The sequence below is a fragment of the Chanos chanos genome, chromosome 3, assembly GCF_902362185.1.
Source record: "Chanos chanos chromosome 3, fChaCha1.1, whole genome shotgun sequence".
Lineage (NCBI taxonomy): Eukaryota > Metazoa > Chordata > Actinopteri > Gonorynchiformes > Chanidae > Chanos > Chanos chanos.
In genome coordinates this window covers 25,323,002-25,339,007 of record NC_044497.1, presented here as the reverse complement: position 1 = coordinate 25,339,007, position 16,006 = coordinate 25,323,002, and the positions used below count along the sequence as shown (strand labels likewise).

Sequence of the window (16,006 nt, the reverse complement as noted above, 5' to 3'; positions counted from 1 at the left end):
ATGTTTAGGAAACTGACTCACGAGTAAGTTATTTTGTATTATTTCTTTCTTTATTTTTATTTACATTATTTGTTTTGGTCAGCGGAGCAATCACCTCCCATCCTGTTGGTGGCATCATGCAGTTACGACACGAGTGCACTCGCGGGATATAGGAAATGTAACACCAGGTACAAAATCACATATTTTGTACATATTTGTACAAAATATCTTTACGGTATTTTGGGGATCTCATCTATGTTTATTTATGTTCGACTGAAGCACTAGACACGAATTTCAAGTAATGGAGTTGCAGATTGAGGAACATCAACCAAAATTGACAACCGGTATCACGAACTATGCATGAAACTATACAGTAAGCAATAAGTTACGGTAATTGAAGTAATGTTGTGTTTTAAGGGGACCGCGCAAATGGTACAGCAGCTGCGTATGATATGTGGTCCTGTCAACATGTTAAACAGTTTTGTTGGTCAGAGTGTATTTTACAGTCACTGAATTATTAGCGAACATTTGACCTGTTTATCCGCCTCGTGTGTCTTGTATAAACTAATAATTCACTGTTATGATGTTTTTTTGTCTCCTCTAGTCCCTACATCTCAGTCGGACATTTGCCTTCGAAGACGTGCGGCAGTTAGCAGAGATCTGAATTTTGACGTGAGTGTCTGGAAACCAATCTGCTTGTAGATGCTAATATGTACTTCCACCTGACAGAGGTATTGAGACTTTTAATGCATTTCAGTGTGTTTAACGCTTTTTTTTAATTGTTTTCAGAAAGTCAACAGTCAGCCTCTGGATGCTGCAAGAAGGAACCACACAGAGTTCAAGAACTTATAACTCTTGGGTGCAGTTGTAAATAGTAACGAGATAGTTGGTCATGGATGGAAAGCCAGCAGAGGGCGCTAGACTCATTCAGGAGGCGAAAATTGAACTAATAGATGCTTTGAGTGTGGACCCTGACTTTGTTCTGCAGCATGTCCATGCCGAAAGCATACTTACCCAGCGACAGTATGATCACGTCAAAGGCCTCACCAGTCTTTCAGATAAGGCGCGAGACATTCTTGATTTTGTGATGAAGAAAGATGATGCTCTTATACAAAGGTTCCTGGACCTGCTACGGAAAGATGAGATGCAAGAGATGTTTCCCACGTTGGTTTTTCTTAAAGAGATCCCCCAAAACAAGAAGCAAGTTACGGGTAAGAAAATGTGGGCCTCAAATGAACTGGCAGAAATTGCAGACTAGCATTTGAAAACACATTGCATGATGCATGAACAACCACAATTACAAATAAATACGTACAGAGCCTTTTTTGTTTACTAGAAAAGACCAAAAGGAAACATCCAAATGACTCAGAGGAAGACAACTCTCCAAAAAAGATATGCAAGACCAGTGAGTGAATATCATTGTGCAGAGAAAGAGATAATTCCCAAAGATGTAAAAAGTCTGCTTTTTTAAGTGGGACAGCTTTGCCATTGACTTTGAACTCCTTTAAATGGTTCTCTCTCTCTCTCTCTTTCAGACTCTTCCATAGTGTCAGAGAAGCAGCTCATGCAGGTGGCTGGAGTTGTGGGACACTGCTGGAAGCAGATTGGAGTGATGGCTCTAGAGATACCTACGGCGTGTCTAGAACAGATAGAGGAAGAAAACCGACACTGTCACAGAGACAAAGTGTTTGCTATGCTGCGCAGATGGATCATGCATGAGAGACACAAGGCCACGTGCATCCGTCTCCACTCCCTTCTGTCCCAGGGAGAGTTTGATATATCTCCAGGGAGCATAGACTTCCTCCTGGAGAAACCAGGCAGCTGATGATTAGCAGCACTGAATACTCTGTTTCTGTACCCAGACCTGTTCATTCACACAATACTACATACCACTTACTGAGTTTACTGATCTGGGGACAGGGGGATCTGTCAGTTAGTGAGAGAAGATCAGGAAGTGTTTGAATTGTCAGTCAGTTTCTCTTTCATTGTTTGGAGGTAATAAAAAAGGATAATGTACAAGTGGGAGGAAATTCTCTGGTCTGTTTAAAATCTAAGACAGAAAACATGACATTGGCAAATATCTAATTTCCATTCTTTGTCTTTTATGTTTGTCTGTTATTTTATCATTTGGATTGTTTTTCACTGTTTTTATGTCATTTCCTTTGTTTTTACTTTGGGCACTTTGTTGTATATCAGTTTATAACATTACAGTAATTGTTCAATCGTAAAACAAGGTTACAGTACCAGATGGTAAACGTTATGTTATAATACTTCTTCCATTTTTGGCATGCGGTCACAATGTCAAAAGAAATGTTGAATTCTTTTTTTTCTGAGCAGAAAGGCTAGCCTTTACTGTCTATACCTGAGTTTCTTGTTCCAAAAGAAACCATTGCATTTTAAATGAATCATGAAGCAACCAGGTAATGATTTACATCTCTGCCGGGTGCAACCCTAGTGGAAAATTACTGTTCCCTTTTGATTTGGTTTTCTTAAAAGACAAAAGGAAGGCAAGGTGTAAATCACCAATGCTTTTACAGTGTTTACAGTTAAAGCACATCATAGTCTACATTGTTCAGCACTGTAAAAAGTTGTATTTTACCTGAAATAAAGGATACAAAGCCCGCCGCATTGCATTTCTCTGCACTTTGTAAAATATATATCAATTTCACATTTTATTAATGAGCATCAAGACAAGCCATTTCTTACATAATGCATAATGCAGGACTTGTGCACTCATATATAACAGAGTCAAACCAACGTAATGTTTACATTGTTCAATTTTAAATAAAAAAAAGAAAAAAGTACGTGAATGGTTGGCATACTCATGGTCCTATTGCAACGATTATTTGTAGGCTGCAAAGTTGACCTTTGTCCTCTCGACAAGTATCACGTTGTTTCACCCTGATGTTGTTTCACCCGGGTGGTTCACCCTTGTTCACCCTTGTACTGTAAGCCAAGTCATCAAATAAATGACTGTACAAAGGGAGGGCTTTGTACGAGTCCTACTAAGTCTGGCTGGGTTATCGGCTACCACCTTCTGCACTGCTAAAGTGCACGGAAAAATACCCGTTTATTCTGTGGCATTTTTAACTGCTGGGAAAGCTGGTTGTGGAACAAAGCTGATGATAGTGTTAATACCACAATTACAAATTTTGAATCTCTTTTGTCCCCTATTTTTTATGTATGTTATCTTGTATTATTTTTACCTCATGACAGTTTTTAGACTTTATTTTTGTTATAACATTAAATATGGCCATGCCAGTTACTTTTGACTCAAAAAAAAGTTAATTATTGACATACTTGTGAAAAAAAACTTTTAGGTTAACCAGTGACAGGTTTATCAGAGTTTTATGATGTAATTTAGATACATTCGTATTTACAATCTTGTATTTATCATTTTACAAGCAGATGTTTAAACGTGTGTAGATAGCAAAATTTCCACGAAATAGAAAAATGTCATGAATGAGGTAGCTACCACTGACCTCTGTGCTTCCACAATACATGATATAAGGTATACATATGAGGCTTGTCTGCGATCAGAAAAGGTACCATGTACCTGAAAGTATGATGGTCTATATATGTGTGTGTGTGTGTGTGTGTGTAGGCCATCATACTTACAGGTACACTTGAAAACATAAAAAATAATAAGAACTTGGTAGTTTTCCTCTGTAATTTCTCAGAACTCTGGCAAGTAAAAAAAATGTAGTCAAGGTAAGTTCATGAGGAAGTACATGAATACATACATACCAACATTTTTCACAACACAATTAAATAAGATCATTTAATGCGAAATGATGTGCAGTTGTGAGGTGATGTATGCTGTCAGAGAAGGATTGTAAACACACCATTATGTAATTATCCACACATATTTAATGTAATTAATAATGACTTTACTAACATTTTCCTTCTCATATATTCAGCGTACCAATTTCCTGTTTAGTGTTTCTGGGAATCACAGTATTTAATTTCCTTTTGGTGAAGAACCAGTTTTGTTTGTTCTTTTAAATGATGAATAATGAACAGGATTAAATTTGTATATACACAGTACAGATTTGCTCAGAGGTCTCCAAACTATGCAATGAAATGAGATTATGGTCTGTAATATATGACATTGTGATTCTGCCTGTCTGGTGTGTGCTGACATTCGTACTGGTTACCAGCTGGAGTTGTCTGCTCATATCAGAGCCAATGCATTGATCTGACAGACCAGTACGGACTTCGAAGTGGCTCACTGTTTTCTCACAGCCAGAGGGCCCTGGCTTTGAACCCTGGCCATCCCAGGTCCTTTCTGTGTGAAGTTTGCGTGTTCTCCCCGTGTTTGCGCGGGTTTCCTCTGGGTGCTCCGGTTTCGTCCCATCATCAAAGACATGTATGCTAGGATTAGTCCTATCAGTGACCTCGACCAAAGCACTGGCAAAAAGATCTGGAGCCCAGGCGGCAGCTGCCCATTGCTCCTAGCTCATAGTTCCACAGCTCCATTGCTCACTGCTCTAGTGTGTGTGTGCTCACTGGTGTTAGGATGGGTTAAATGCAGAGGATGCATTTCACTGCTCACTGCACTGAGTGTGTGTGACAAATAAAGTACTTCCTCTTCAGTAGACTGAGTTTGCTAACCTTGGAGTGCACTGCGGTTAATGCTGTTTCATAGTTCATTTGACTGATAAGCTGGTTTTGAATTAGGTATAACAAGATTATAAAATCAAAAACCATTCATCAGTCAAGACTATTCAAACATTAAAATCAACCTCCACTGAATCTCTAAAGAAAACGAACGGCAGTTACTCAGTAGGTTTGTGCAACATGAATGATGCACAGATATGTGTACTCAGATGTCACATAACATAAAGCGTGTGTCACAAAGACATCCAAACATGTTTTCAGCACAAAACATGACCAAAAAGTTATGGTTACAGTTACTTTTACTAAAGGGAAATACTAATAAAATGCATTTGATTTCTGTTTAAAGGCACGTGTTTTTGTTGTCTGCATCATGTTTTGTTAATGAGCATGTACCACAAAATGAGAAAATACTTGCTAGGCATTGTATGGGTCATCTGTAGCCTTGTTGCTTCCTTATTTCATAACCTCTGTCAGTGTGAAGTAGCAGTGTTTCACCAAAAGAAAATGTCATTCATTTCATTAACAGCTATTGAATTTTAAGTCATTGTTAAAAAGGACTATCAGTCTGTCCTTGGTGTGAGAGATCAGGAAAACACAGCTCAAACTCAACGATGAGTTTCCTGACTATCACTACAGTCTCATTGAGAATTACATTACATTAGCATGTGACTCGTAGATGTGTCGACAGTGATAGCTGATTAGCATAAGCTTTGGTCAGTGAGAATCCAAACATAATGAAAATGAGGTTTTCATGGCAGAACAGCCCTCAAGTCACGTCTGAGCAACATTCTGGTTATATTAAAAAAAGGTCACAAATGCCACTGTTTTCATATCTTCAGAAAAGAAGCCAAGTCAGAGTGATCACCATGGAAACAGAGATCTGTAACTTTATATTGATCAACTTCACTGTTGAACAATAACACAAATCAGTTCAAAGTAATCTTTGTCAGCATACCATTATTCTGATTTTTTGATTACTCATGGAGTTACAAGGGTTTTTTGAAAACACACTGACATTTTTGTATGAGCCTCTGAAGTTTTTTGCATGTGCCAAATGGTGAAGCATGCAAAATGGTGAAGTCCCAACCCCCAAAACCCACCCCTTGACCCCTTCCTCTGTTTTCAACGATACTTAATTGCTCTTGTTTTGTTTGAAAGAGAAGTAGGGTTTTCACTTTGCAAAACTATTGGCACACACATGAAAAAATGTGGAGTATTTTGGATTTTGGATATTCTCACAAATAAACGAAATGCATCCACTCAGAAAAGCTGGGAGAAATAGCACAAAGGGACACCCATTGAGTTTGTGACAAAGTAACAGACAATGAAATCCAATTCTGGGACACAGCCTCTTTCATGCTGAAGCAGAGGTATCAATAGAATGGAATGCCATTGAACAAAAGGTTTTAATTCCAAGGAGTCATATTACACTTTTCCCCCTGTTTTCTCCCAACTGTGTGGTGGACTGGGTGTTTTCGGCAGAATAAAAGTTAAGCAGTTATAAACACTCAGTGGCTGGTTTATTCATTCATAAAAGTGCATCTCACCCACAAACAGTCAGACACATGGCAGTGGTTCACTATATAAAGCAAACAGACACACATCAAGGAATTCAATCCCAGTTCAACTGAGCACTAGTGTGGGCAAAACAGGGAATCCATGTGCTTTAGAGTGTGTTTTTGAATAGTCATCTATGCTAGGTGCACTTGTTGGAGAAATATTACTTTCCTTGACATTTCTTACAGTACAAAGGATTGTATAGTTATAACTGTTAAGATAAACGATTACATTGATTCACCCCTATAATAATGAATACATTATTGTTACATTATCATGGTTGCTACAATGGTTATCTTAAAGGAGAGTAATATTTCTCCAACACACTGCTTCTAGCATCTAAGAAACAGTTTCCCCCCTTGGCTTTTCACAACCTACACTGTCTATGGTTTCTAGGAGCGATGCAATGGACCAAAAAGATCTCAACAATTTCATTCTTATGGATGAGGACAGCTGAATGATAAGAGAGGTCAAAGAAGAAGGGCAGGAACTCTGCAAACTAACAGACAGGCCACAAATAGGCAAATAACAGTAATTGTGTGCAGAAATACAAAACTTGTCAGTCTTTGTCATGGATGAACTATCGGATGGATGACAACTACACTGAGTTGCACTTATATCAACTGAAAACTAAAAGACCTGACTCCAGAGGTCACATGATCACCAACACTAGACAGCTGAAAAGTGGAAAACATTGTGAACAAGTGCAACCCATTTCCTAATTGATCATCCCTGAGCACTGTGGGAAAGAATTTCTCAGCCTGGGCCACTGTTCACCTCAGGAGCCATTAATATTTGTGTGTGCCTAATAAACTGACCACAGAGTGTAGTTCTCTGACCCTAGATGACTATTTTTTCAAGATTCATTTTAAGGACAAATTCAAATAATCAAACCAAACTCTTTCCACGTTAATAAAGGGTTAACCTAGGATTTGTGGAAAGAAATTCTAAAGATTTAAATAAGTACAGGAATTTAAAGAATGTAATGTGTGCTCATGTTACATCACTACGGTTAATAACCTCGACATAGTCACCCCGGCTCCGTCCTCTTTGTCTTGCATTGTATTGTTTCTCGGAATGAAGCTCTTTCAGGTAGCTTTGGTCCCTGGTTATCCCGTTTCATTCTTGTCTGCATTCATCACCGCCCGATTTTGCAAGCAACGTGGCAACTACCTCAAGGAAACTTACTGACTTTACGTCTTGGATCAGTGTCAATGAGTTTGCAGTGACAGTTTTCTCCATATATTTGAAGCATCTTAGAACTAATTAACTTAATTTTCGTAAATCTACCTGTGGGGAGATGGCTTTCTGGAACAGTTGTAACTAAGGATGTGCTTGGGTGCGAAGGCGAGCCTACGACAACATTTTCGGTGTATCGGTCTCTTTAAACAGGGAAGCAACGAAGGTTTGCGTCTCGTCCCCATGTAACCCATACTCGGAATCTCAGCATTAGTGTTGGCTACAAATTGTCCCTCAGAGAAATTCCCGGAGTTTTACTAAACTGCTTTTTAAAAGTGGAATTCCTGGAGGTTTGCTAAAGTGCTTTTTAAAAGTGGATGCAACGAAGTGCAGTTGCCTTCATTCAAAATAGCTTGCACTGTTCTTAATAGTGTATTTTAAAAATTACCTCACGATGAGAGTCGTGAGGTAATTTTCTAGAACAACCGTTATAGACATAAATGGAGCTCATTGTATTTTTTAATTCGTGCAGAAAACTAAATTTTTAGTAAGATTCCTGACTAATCAAATGAAATGAAGATGACACTGTAGTCTCCTCATGAACACCGACAGAAAATTATGTAACTCTCCTTTAATCACTTCAGACTTTTTCATGTCCCATTTTGTCACCTCATAGCTAACTTTTCAAACTGACACACCCCAACCATTCTAGGCCAATTACACTGCGCTTCTGAGTCTACGTTCTCAACTTTTTATTGGCTTCTACATCTACTTAAATTTGGACTTCATCAAAAGCGTCATAAAGTCTATGTGAAAAACCAAGAGGAGACAAAGATTTTTATTTTCATAATGACTTCAGCCATCCCAAAAGGTGAGATTTATCTGTACGGCACGGTATTCCATTGACTATACTTATGTAGCTCCTCACCACTTGTAAATGTATATTTTTTACTGCAGAAAAAGAAAACAGTTTGAGAGTGATTTAAGTGCTTAGTCTTCTTGTGGCGTGTCTTGGCTCTGCGAGGAGAGGGACATATATATAGAGAGGGGGATGAACAACACTAAAAGAGCCAGTCGAAATCCTTTTCAGGGTACTCTTTAGAGTTTTTGATTATTTGCCTGTTTTAAGTTTGACTCAGCTAAAGTGAATTAATGAAAACAATGTGATGTAATCAGTCTCTGAACTCGGTCAACTACAGTAATATGACGGACATTCCCTACCTTACAGTAAGCGCCTAGTGTTACTCGCAATTTAGAACAGTACACGTGATGCAGATGGGCACTTGGCCAAAGGGAGCGTCAAATGTGCAACTTAGTTAAAATAAAGAAAAACATGGATTTACAGATAAAGCTTTGTGCATTGTAGTGTATAAGACCATTAATCAAATAAAAGCGCGTTTAAATACGAGAGAACGCTAATAATGTTTTGAGATCTGTGAAATATTTTTAAGTGATTGGGCGAAAAACATGAGAATCCCGTAGGGTACAGTGGACACCCAAGACGAACGGAGTGAGCGACAGTTGATTACAGTTTATAGACTAGTGGTGCACGGATGCAAAAAACGTTAAAAGACGGGAATCAAAAACAACATTACAGTAACTGCAGTAAAACATGTTCAATCCATTGGCATGTGGTAGCTACAGTGTGAGTTTGGAGTATTGTTGTGAGTATTTGCACGTGAAATTCCTCCACGTCATGAGGTCTTATACAGAAGTATATCGAGCTAAAGTGGCAGCCTAGCAAGACGTTTGCATAAGGTAAATAACACACCTCGTGTATTTCTCACACTTCGTGAATTTAATGCTAGTAGCTGCTGAGTTAAACCAGCAGTAGACTGGAAGCATTTAGTAGGTTATAGTAGGTTATAGATTATGATCTGCATACGCCTACTGACTGACTATGACATGAATTTAATATAGAAATAATGTTCTGAAAATGACGGTGCGTGACTTTTTCATGCTCATCTAGCCTGTTGCACCTTGGAGCGTGCCGTTGATATCATCCAGTTTACGTTATATCATATATAATGGGTTTTGGAGCATGTGATGGAATATTCCACAGTGTTCCGTGCCAAACCGATGTAAATGTTTCGTTTTTTCTACCCATGGCAGATTTAAAATGTATTTACTTCAAGTCGATGGCAGGTATAGCGACCCCTTCTTTACTGTGTTTTTTGTTTGTTTGTTTGTGTCCAATTATTATTTGTGTCATTGTTCCAAACAGTATGAAAGTTCAAACATGCAGTATAATCATAATGCTCCTAAAACTACAAAAGATATCTATTTTCCTTTATTTTTATCATTATCTTCTGTGTGTACGCATGTAAAACCGTCATGTTTCATGGTGCCTTCCATCCCACCCAGAGTACGGAGTGCAGAACGGCGTGAACGGGCTTCATAACCTAAGCGAACCCAATGAGCAGCAGTCACACGGAGAGCTCTTCCTCACAGAGGCCTTTAAAGTGATTGTGGAGGAGGCAGTGCGCAAAGGAACCGATGTAAATGAGAAGGTCTCTCAAATACCATTTTTTCTGTTTTTACCAATATTTGGGTTTTTTTTTTATTCTTGCATGTCTTTTTTCCTTCCCTATCATTGACTTGGATATATCAGAAGTCAGTGAAAATGCATCATTCTGCTTTATCAACAAGGGTTTTTGTATTTTTTTCTGGCAGGTGTGTGAGTGGCAGGAGCCTGAACAGCTGAGAGCTTTGTTGGACTTGGAGTTGCGAGAACATGGGGAATCCCATAAGCAATTGCTCCAGAGGGTTCGTGACGTGGCCAAGTACAGTGTCAAAACCAGTAAGTCACCTTCAGTAGCCTTGTCTGTGGGAATGATGCTGACCCTGACACACTAATTTATCTGACCCTGACATGCTTTTATTATTATTTTTATCTCTCCGCTCTCAGATCACCCTCGATTCTTTAACCAGCTGTTTGCTGGAGTGGATTACCATGCCCTGACTGGACGGCTTCTCACAGAGACGCTCAATACCAGCCAGTAAGCTGCCACTCGGTCATCTGTGATGTCTGATTCAGTTGTTACCGTTGCCTGTGATGTCTGATCCCCTTTTTTACAAGCACTTGAAGTTCAAAGTTTGTAACCTGATCCTTAGCATGTGAATTCCCATAAAGAGGTCAGCTGAATCCCTTAGAGGAGTACCTGGATGGGTCAATAGAAAGATAGACTTCTAACATCGACATAGGGGTTATGTCAGAGGCATCTGACCAAGTTATCAGCAGTTATTTGTATTTGACTAATATAAAACTCCTGACTTTATCATAAATCTCTGTTTTCCATGTAGCCATACTGTTTTAATCACTAACTAGTTCAAAGTCAGTGTCAAGGACGTCACATCTGGTCATATAATTGATACGTTAACCACCTCTCAAACTATTCTCAAATAAAATTTAAAAAAGAAAACAGAGGTGGTTTTTGTATAGGTAAGAGAGGAACTTGAAAGATAGGACCAGTAAGTGTGTTAGACTCTCGTCTGATACAATATGAGGACAGGTGAGCTGAGGTGACAGGTTCAAGAAGTTCAAGGACTGACCCTTGTGTCAGAGGTTCACGTTTTTTTTTTTTACATCAATCCAGTAGACTGATGGGATAAGAGTGAGATGGCAAACACTGAGTTTATTCTGTGTGGTACCCTCAGGGTGACCGCTGGATTTACTTGATCCAACTGGATTTACTTGATCCAACTGGATTTAACAGACAAACCTTACAGTGGCTTCAACCCTCACCTTTTCTTTCAAACATGCTACGATAAAACCTAGCTTACACATGACAAAGTTGGTCATATTTTTTCATTTTCCTCCTCATCTCTCTTTAGGTACACCTATGAGGTGGCACCTGTGTTTGTGCTGATGGAGGATGTGGTACTGCAGAAGCTGCGTTCGCTGTTGGGGTGGAACGAAGGGGATGGGATCTTCTGCCCTGGGGGCTCCATCTCCAACATGTGTGCCATGAACGTGGCACGGTACTGGGCATTCCCACAAGTCAAGACACAGGGTTTATGGGCCCTTCCCCGGCTGGCCATCTTCACCTCACAGGAGGTGAGAACAAGAAACTAAAGAAACCTCACTTTTGTAAGGTCAGAGATCGGCATATGTCTTTGTTTTCCAAAATTTTTTAGGGTTTCAAAGTCCATGCGCGTGTTTATCTCAAACTGAATGAGACTCTTTAGAATTGAAACATTTTAATGTAGAATCCATTTCAGTTCTGTGATATTGTGTCTTTCTCTGTTTAGAGTCACTATTCGACAAAGAAGGCTGCTGCATTTCTGGGGATTGGAATAGACAATATTTACCATGTGAAGGTGAATGAAAGGTAGAGTGACCGGGATAAGCAGTGCAAAGCTACTTTGTCTGAAATCCCAATGTCCATCTGTGATTTTCCTCCTGAGACTTTCTGTTTTTCCACAGTGGCTGTATGATTCCAGAGGACCTGGAAGCAAAAATTGTGCTTGCAAAATCACAGGTACATGAGTTGGCTGTTGACATCTACTGGAAGAGTAAACCAAGTTTGGAAATAATCGTTGCAGACTATAATCATCATAGAAATTTTCCTCTGTTCTAAGTGCATACTGTAAGATTTTGTGATTTGTGAACTGCCTACCGGGGGGGGGGGAGAAAAAAAATGACGTTTGCTTGACTGCAATTTTCTCTCCCGTCTTTAGGGGGCAGTACCATTTTATGTCAATGCTACATCTGGCACGACAGTCCAAGGTGCCTTCGACCCACTGGAGCGCATTGCTGACATCAGTGAGAGGAATGGCATGTGGATGCATGTTGATGTAAGCTGAATCAAACTCACCTACTGATGTGGAAGAGACTTTGTAGAACAACCTTATGGGAGTGGGAAGAGGAATTATCTGGACTCAGCAGAGCAGAATTTGTTAGACACACGTGTGAGGAGATAAAGCTTTATGATCAGAACAACATCTTGTTGGTTCTCAACTGAAGCCCAAACAGACAGAAAGACAGAAAATCCCATGCTTTATACCCAGTGTAACACCTAATGATGGGTCACAGATGGATGACCTCTGTAACTCTAAAGATGTCAGACTTACAAAGGTTTCATATAAATCCAGCCTACCAAAACCATACCAAACAGACCATATGGTGATGATAAGGTTAATCTGAATATGATTTGTTCCATAGATGTGAATCTCTATAAACATATATATATATATATATATAAAATCATAAGCTCTTTACTGTGGACTCTGACTTCCCATTTACCCCTCTAACCTGTAGCTGAGGTCACAGTCTCTCCTTACATACACTTAGTTATACTGAGAGAGCCGGCAAAGTCTGAGTGTATAGACCATAGCATATCGCATGCATCATTTGCAGTGCTGGGTGGTTCAGTAACACATAGAAGCAGGTTTGGACATGAAGACTTGTTTCTTTGTCTGAACAGGCAGCCTGGGGGGGAAGCGTGCTGCTTTCCCAGAAACACAGACATCTGGTCTCAGGAATTGAGAGGTCTGGAGCCAATGTCTTTTATGTAACACGCACACACACAAAACAAGAGAAATCAGAAAGTCCATTTGTAATGATCTGTGCCTTATGTTTTTCTTTGTTTGCAGTTTGTGTCAAGTGGATTTGTTTTAAACGCAAATTATACAGTTTTTTGTGGTCTTTTTTTGTCCAGAGCTAACTCTGTGACCTGGAACCCCCACAAAATGATGATGGCAGGCTTACAGTGCTCTGTTTTTCTCCTCAGAGACACGACTGTAAGGCACTTACAACACCCTCAACATTTCATCTCACAAATAACACAATTATCACATTAGCTCTGAAGCTACAACTCATCATTCATAATCAGTTTAGATTAATCACACCCAGTGCAGCATAAAACTGTTGCAAAGTTTCTCCTGCTTTGTTGTGTAAAGGGTCTTAATGTGGTGCGATCTTTTTATCCATCTTTAGAACCTGCTCATGCGCTGTCATTGTGCCAACGCAACGTATTTGTTCCAACAAGACAAGTTCTATGACATAAGTTTGGACACGGGGGATAAATCAATCCAGTGTGGGCGTAAGGTGGACTGTCTGAAGCTCTGGTTGATGTGGAAGGCAGAGGGCAGCCAGGGGTTAGCAGAACGGGTTGAAAAAGCGTTTGCACACACAAGGTACTAGTTTTGTTATTTCTCAGGGTACAGCTTTCACGCAACCAGTGTTGTTTAAAAACATATAAAGATTATAACATTATGCTCCTTTTTGGCATTGGAATAAACTTCATTACCATGCATGTAAAATACAGAATAACCCTCATTACCATGCATGGGAAAGATGCCCAGATACCTCTGGCAAAATGGCATGTTTTATGTTCTCTCTCAACCACAGTGCTCTTGTTGAAGAGATGAAGAAAAGAGAAGGCTTTCAACTTGTCAGTGAGGTGAGGGTTTCTAGTACTTCTGTCAGCTTCCCACGTGTCCAGAAATTACTCTAACAATAATTGATGTGTTTTTAGTTCTAACTGAAGTATCGAATAAAATGCTTTTTTCTTCTTTTTATGTCATAATCAGCCCCAGTTCGTGAACGTGTGTTTCTGGTATATACCACCCAGCCTTAGAGGGAAGGAAAATAATGCAGATTACCAGGACAGATTGGCTAAGGTTTGTGCTGGTTGGACGTGAATTCTCAAAGCCGTAAATCTGTGCCGTTTTTTTAATCCTGCACAAAACTGAAAATAAAGCTGGTGATTGAGCAAAATAGTAACAACGTAGTCACTGTGTTTTTGATCATGGATGTTAAATAACATTAACTTGTTCACAGGATAGTACTAAGGAGGACATGCTTTCCGTAACTAAATTGAGAATAGAAAATCCCATTGCAGTCATAACTTGAGGTAAGACATTGCTATAACACCTGTCTTCCACCAGGTGGCACCAACAATCAAAGAGCGCATGGTGAAACAGGGAACAATGATGCTGGGGTACCAGCCACTGGAGGGACGAGTCAACTTTTTCCGCATGGTCATCCTTAATCCCCAGCTCACCAAAAGAGACATGATCTTCTTCCTGGATGAGATAGAGAGGCTGGGAAAAGACCTGTAGTAGTTCCAGAACCATGTCATCACCTCCTTCTCCTCACCGTAATTTCACTGTCTGACCAACCAGTCTAGGCATTCTTAGGTCTACCCTTACTGTCTTTTCAAATTAAACCTGCGTTACTTTTGATTTTATTTTGTCTGTGAGATTTCATGATCTCACAACTGTCTATGATTAAGCTAGTAGTGGTTGCTTTAACCTCAGGAAAAAGCTTGTAGCTCTCGAAGTACAGTATGATGTAATATCTTATATTATCTTATAATGGATCCTGACATTTACTGCACTTTATTAAGCAAGCCTAACTTGATTCATGCCAGTGCATAACAGGAAATGGAAATGGCATATCAGTTGTTACAAACTATTGTGCTGAAAGTTTAAATTTGATGCTGTAAAGTTTAGTATGTACATTACGATACTGGCAAATGATTAGAGAGGTAGAATTACATTTTTTTAAATGTCCCAAGCATATGCAGCCAGTGTACTACCTTTATGAATAACATAAGGATAACTCAGATCAAAATATTTATTTGATGTTGTTGATCAGACTGTTTTTTAAGGTGGTATTTTAAAGTTGACTGCAGTGGTCTCAGTATTTTGAAGTTATCATTAGTTCATTTTAAAGAGTTTTTTTCACAGTTTATAGAAAATGTGAGTAATTTAAAGAGGGTACAGCTTCTAAGATGTCTCTAAGAATCAATCACCAATGTATCATTTTGGGGTTTTTTTCCCCATCAGAATTCAGAACTACCAACAAATTCAGCCTGTCAAATTAAATCAACTGTGACTTTGGAACCTGTTACACATGGTTAAATTTCTATAGTGCAGCAGGACTTGATGTGTTTCCGAAGTGAACTGTGTGATCTAATTTCTTTTGTAGTCTTGCTAATGGATTCTGTGCATGAGTGAGAGAATTAAGTGTGACCAGAAGAGGTACCAAACTGTCTTAATGCCAGAGGAGATAACTGACAAAGTCCTCATATAAGCACCGCATAATTTTGTGTTAAAATAAATGTTTACCATAGAGACGTCTGGACTCAAATAAATTATTTTCAGTACAATTTTCCCCATAACTACATTCCACAAGAATATAAAGAATATAATTCCCTTGTGATATACCCTCTTTCCCCAGGGAGTGGCCTCTGTTTGCTTGCCTACTTTTGTATAAAAAAATCCAGTAGTAGAATTTTAACATGAGATAGATTCAAGCTTGATAGATCACTCCAGAAACATATTAATGGTTTGCATGGCAATATGCTGGATTGTTTAAAATCTGACAACCTCACTATGCATTCATTGCCTGTGTGTTTCCTGTGGAACCAGAGGAAACTAACAAAAACAGAATAAAATATCAACTTAAATTTAAATTTAACCAGTTTAATCATCCAACTGTATGCAACAAAGTGCCTGTCTTTTTTCATGATTATTCTGTGTATGATATGTGAAAAATCAAGTTCATGAAGGCAATTTGATGCACTATATATTGCTTATACAACAATCCTGAAAAGGCCCTGCTACCAATACTACAGTTTCACGGATATCCTTCACAAGTCACAACACCTCCATTGTTTTATTTTCAGTCAGTCACAAAGAAATGATCTGAACGAGACAAGCA

General features: G+C 39.1%; 2 protein-coding genes across 4 annotated transcripts; both read left to right on the top strand.

Moving 5' to 3' along the window:
- The first annotated feature begins 149 nt into the window (after positions 1-149).
- LOC115808440 (uncharacterized) lies at positions 150-2,504 on the top strand. 2 transcript variants are annotated; one of them, XM_030769809.1, is made up of 5 exons: positions 150-167; positions 584-651; positions 769-1,190; positions 1,316-1,384; positions 1,515-2,504. In XM_030769809.1, the coding sequence occupies exons 3-5, from the start codon at positions 872-874 to the stop codon at positions 1,802-1,804; spliced, it is 678 nt and encodes a 225-aa protein (XP_030625669.1). In that variant the 5' UTR covers positions 150-167; positions 584-651; positions 769-871; the 3' UTR covers positions 1,805-2,504. The 2 variants fall into 2 exon arrangements, with proteins under 2 accessions (XP_030625669.1, XP_030625671.1); XM_030769811.1 differs by lacking the exon at positions 150-167 and adding an exon at positions 259-352.
- A 5,636-nt stretch (positions 2,505-8,140) lies between these two features.
- csad (cysteine sulfinic acid decarboxylase) lies at positions 8,141-15,417 on the top strand. 2 transcript variants are annotated; one of them, XM_030767410.1, is made up of 15 exons: positions 8,156-8,206; positions 9,448-9,480; positions 9,700-9,845; positions 10,009-10,135; positions 10,244-10,334; positions 11,170-11,392; positions 11,587-11,666; positions 11,762-11,816; positions 12,016-12,132; positions 12,762-12,826; positions 12,996-13,077; positions 13,274-13,473; positions 13,688-13,739; positions 13,870-13,959; positions 14,227-15,417. In XM_030767410.1, exons 1-15 carry the CDS (start codon positions 8,185-8,187, stop codon positions 14,398-14,400), a joined length of 1,557 nt encoding a protein of 518 aa, XP_030623270.1. In that variant the 5' UTR covers positions 8,156-8,184; the 3' UTR covers positions 14,401-15,417. The 2 variants fall into 2 exon arrangements, with proteins under 2 accessions (XP_030623271.1, XP_030623270.1); XM_030767411.1 differs by lacking the exon at positions 9,448-9,480 and having other exon boundaries at positions 8,141-8,206.
- The last annotated feature ends 589 nt before the right edge of the window (positions 15,418-16,006 follow it).

What these genes read in the sequence shown, in the direction of transcription:
- LOC115808440 (XM_030769809.1), top strand. Translation starts at nt 872, where the DNA reads ATGGATGGAAAGCCAGCAGAGGGCGCTAGACTCATTCAGGAGGCGAAA. An exon ending in AAACAAGAAGCAAGTTACGG is followed by an intron (nt 1,191 to 1,315) that starts GTAAGAAAATGT and finishes TTTGTTTACTAG; the next exon opens with AAAAGACCAAAAGGAAACAT. An exon ending in AAAAAAGATATGCAAGACCA is followed by an intron (nt 1,385 to 1,514) that starts GTGAGTGAATAT and finishes TCTCTCTTTCAG; the next exon opens with ACTCTTCCATAGTGTCAGAG.
- csad (XM_030767410.1), top strand. Translation starts at nt 8,185, where the DNA reads ATGACTTCAGCCATCCCAAAAG. An exon ending in CTGGTCTCAGGAATTGAGAG is followed by an intron (nt 12,827 to 12,995) that starts GTCTGGAGCCAA and finishes TTTTTTGTCCAG; the next exon opens with AGCTAACTCTGTGACCTGGA. An exon ending in AAAGCGTTTGCACACACAAG is followed by an intron (nt 13,474 to 13,687) that starts GTACTAGTTTTG and finishes TCTCAACCACAG; the next exon opens with TGCTCTTGTTGAAGAGATGA.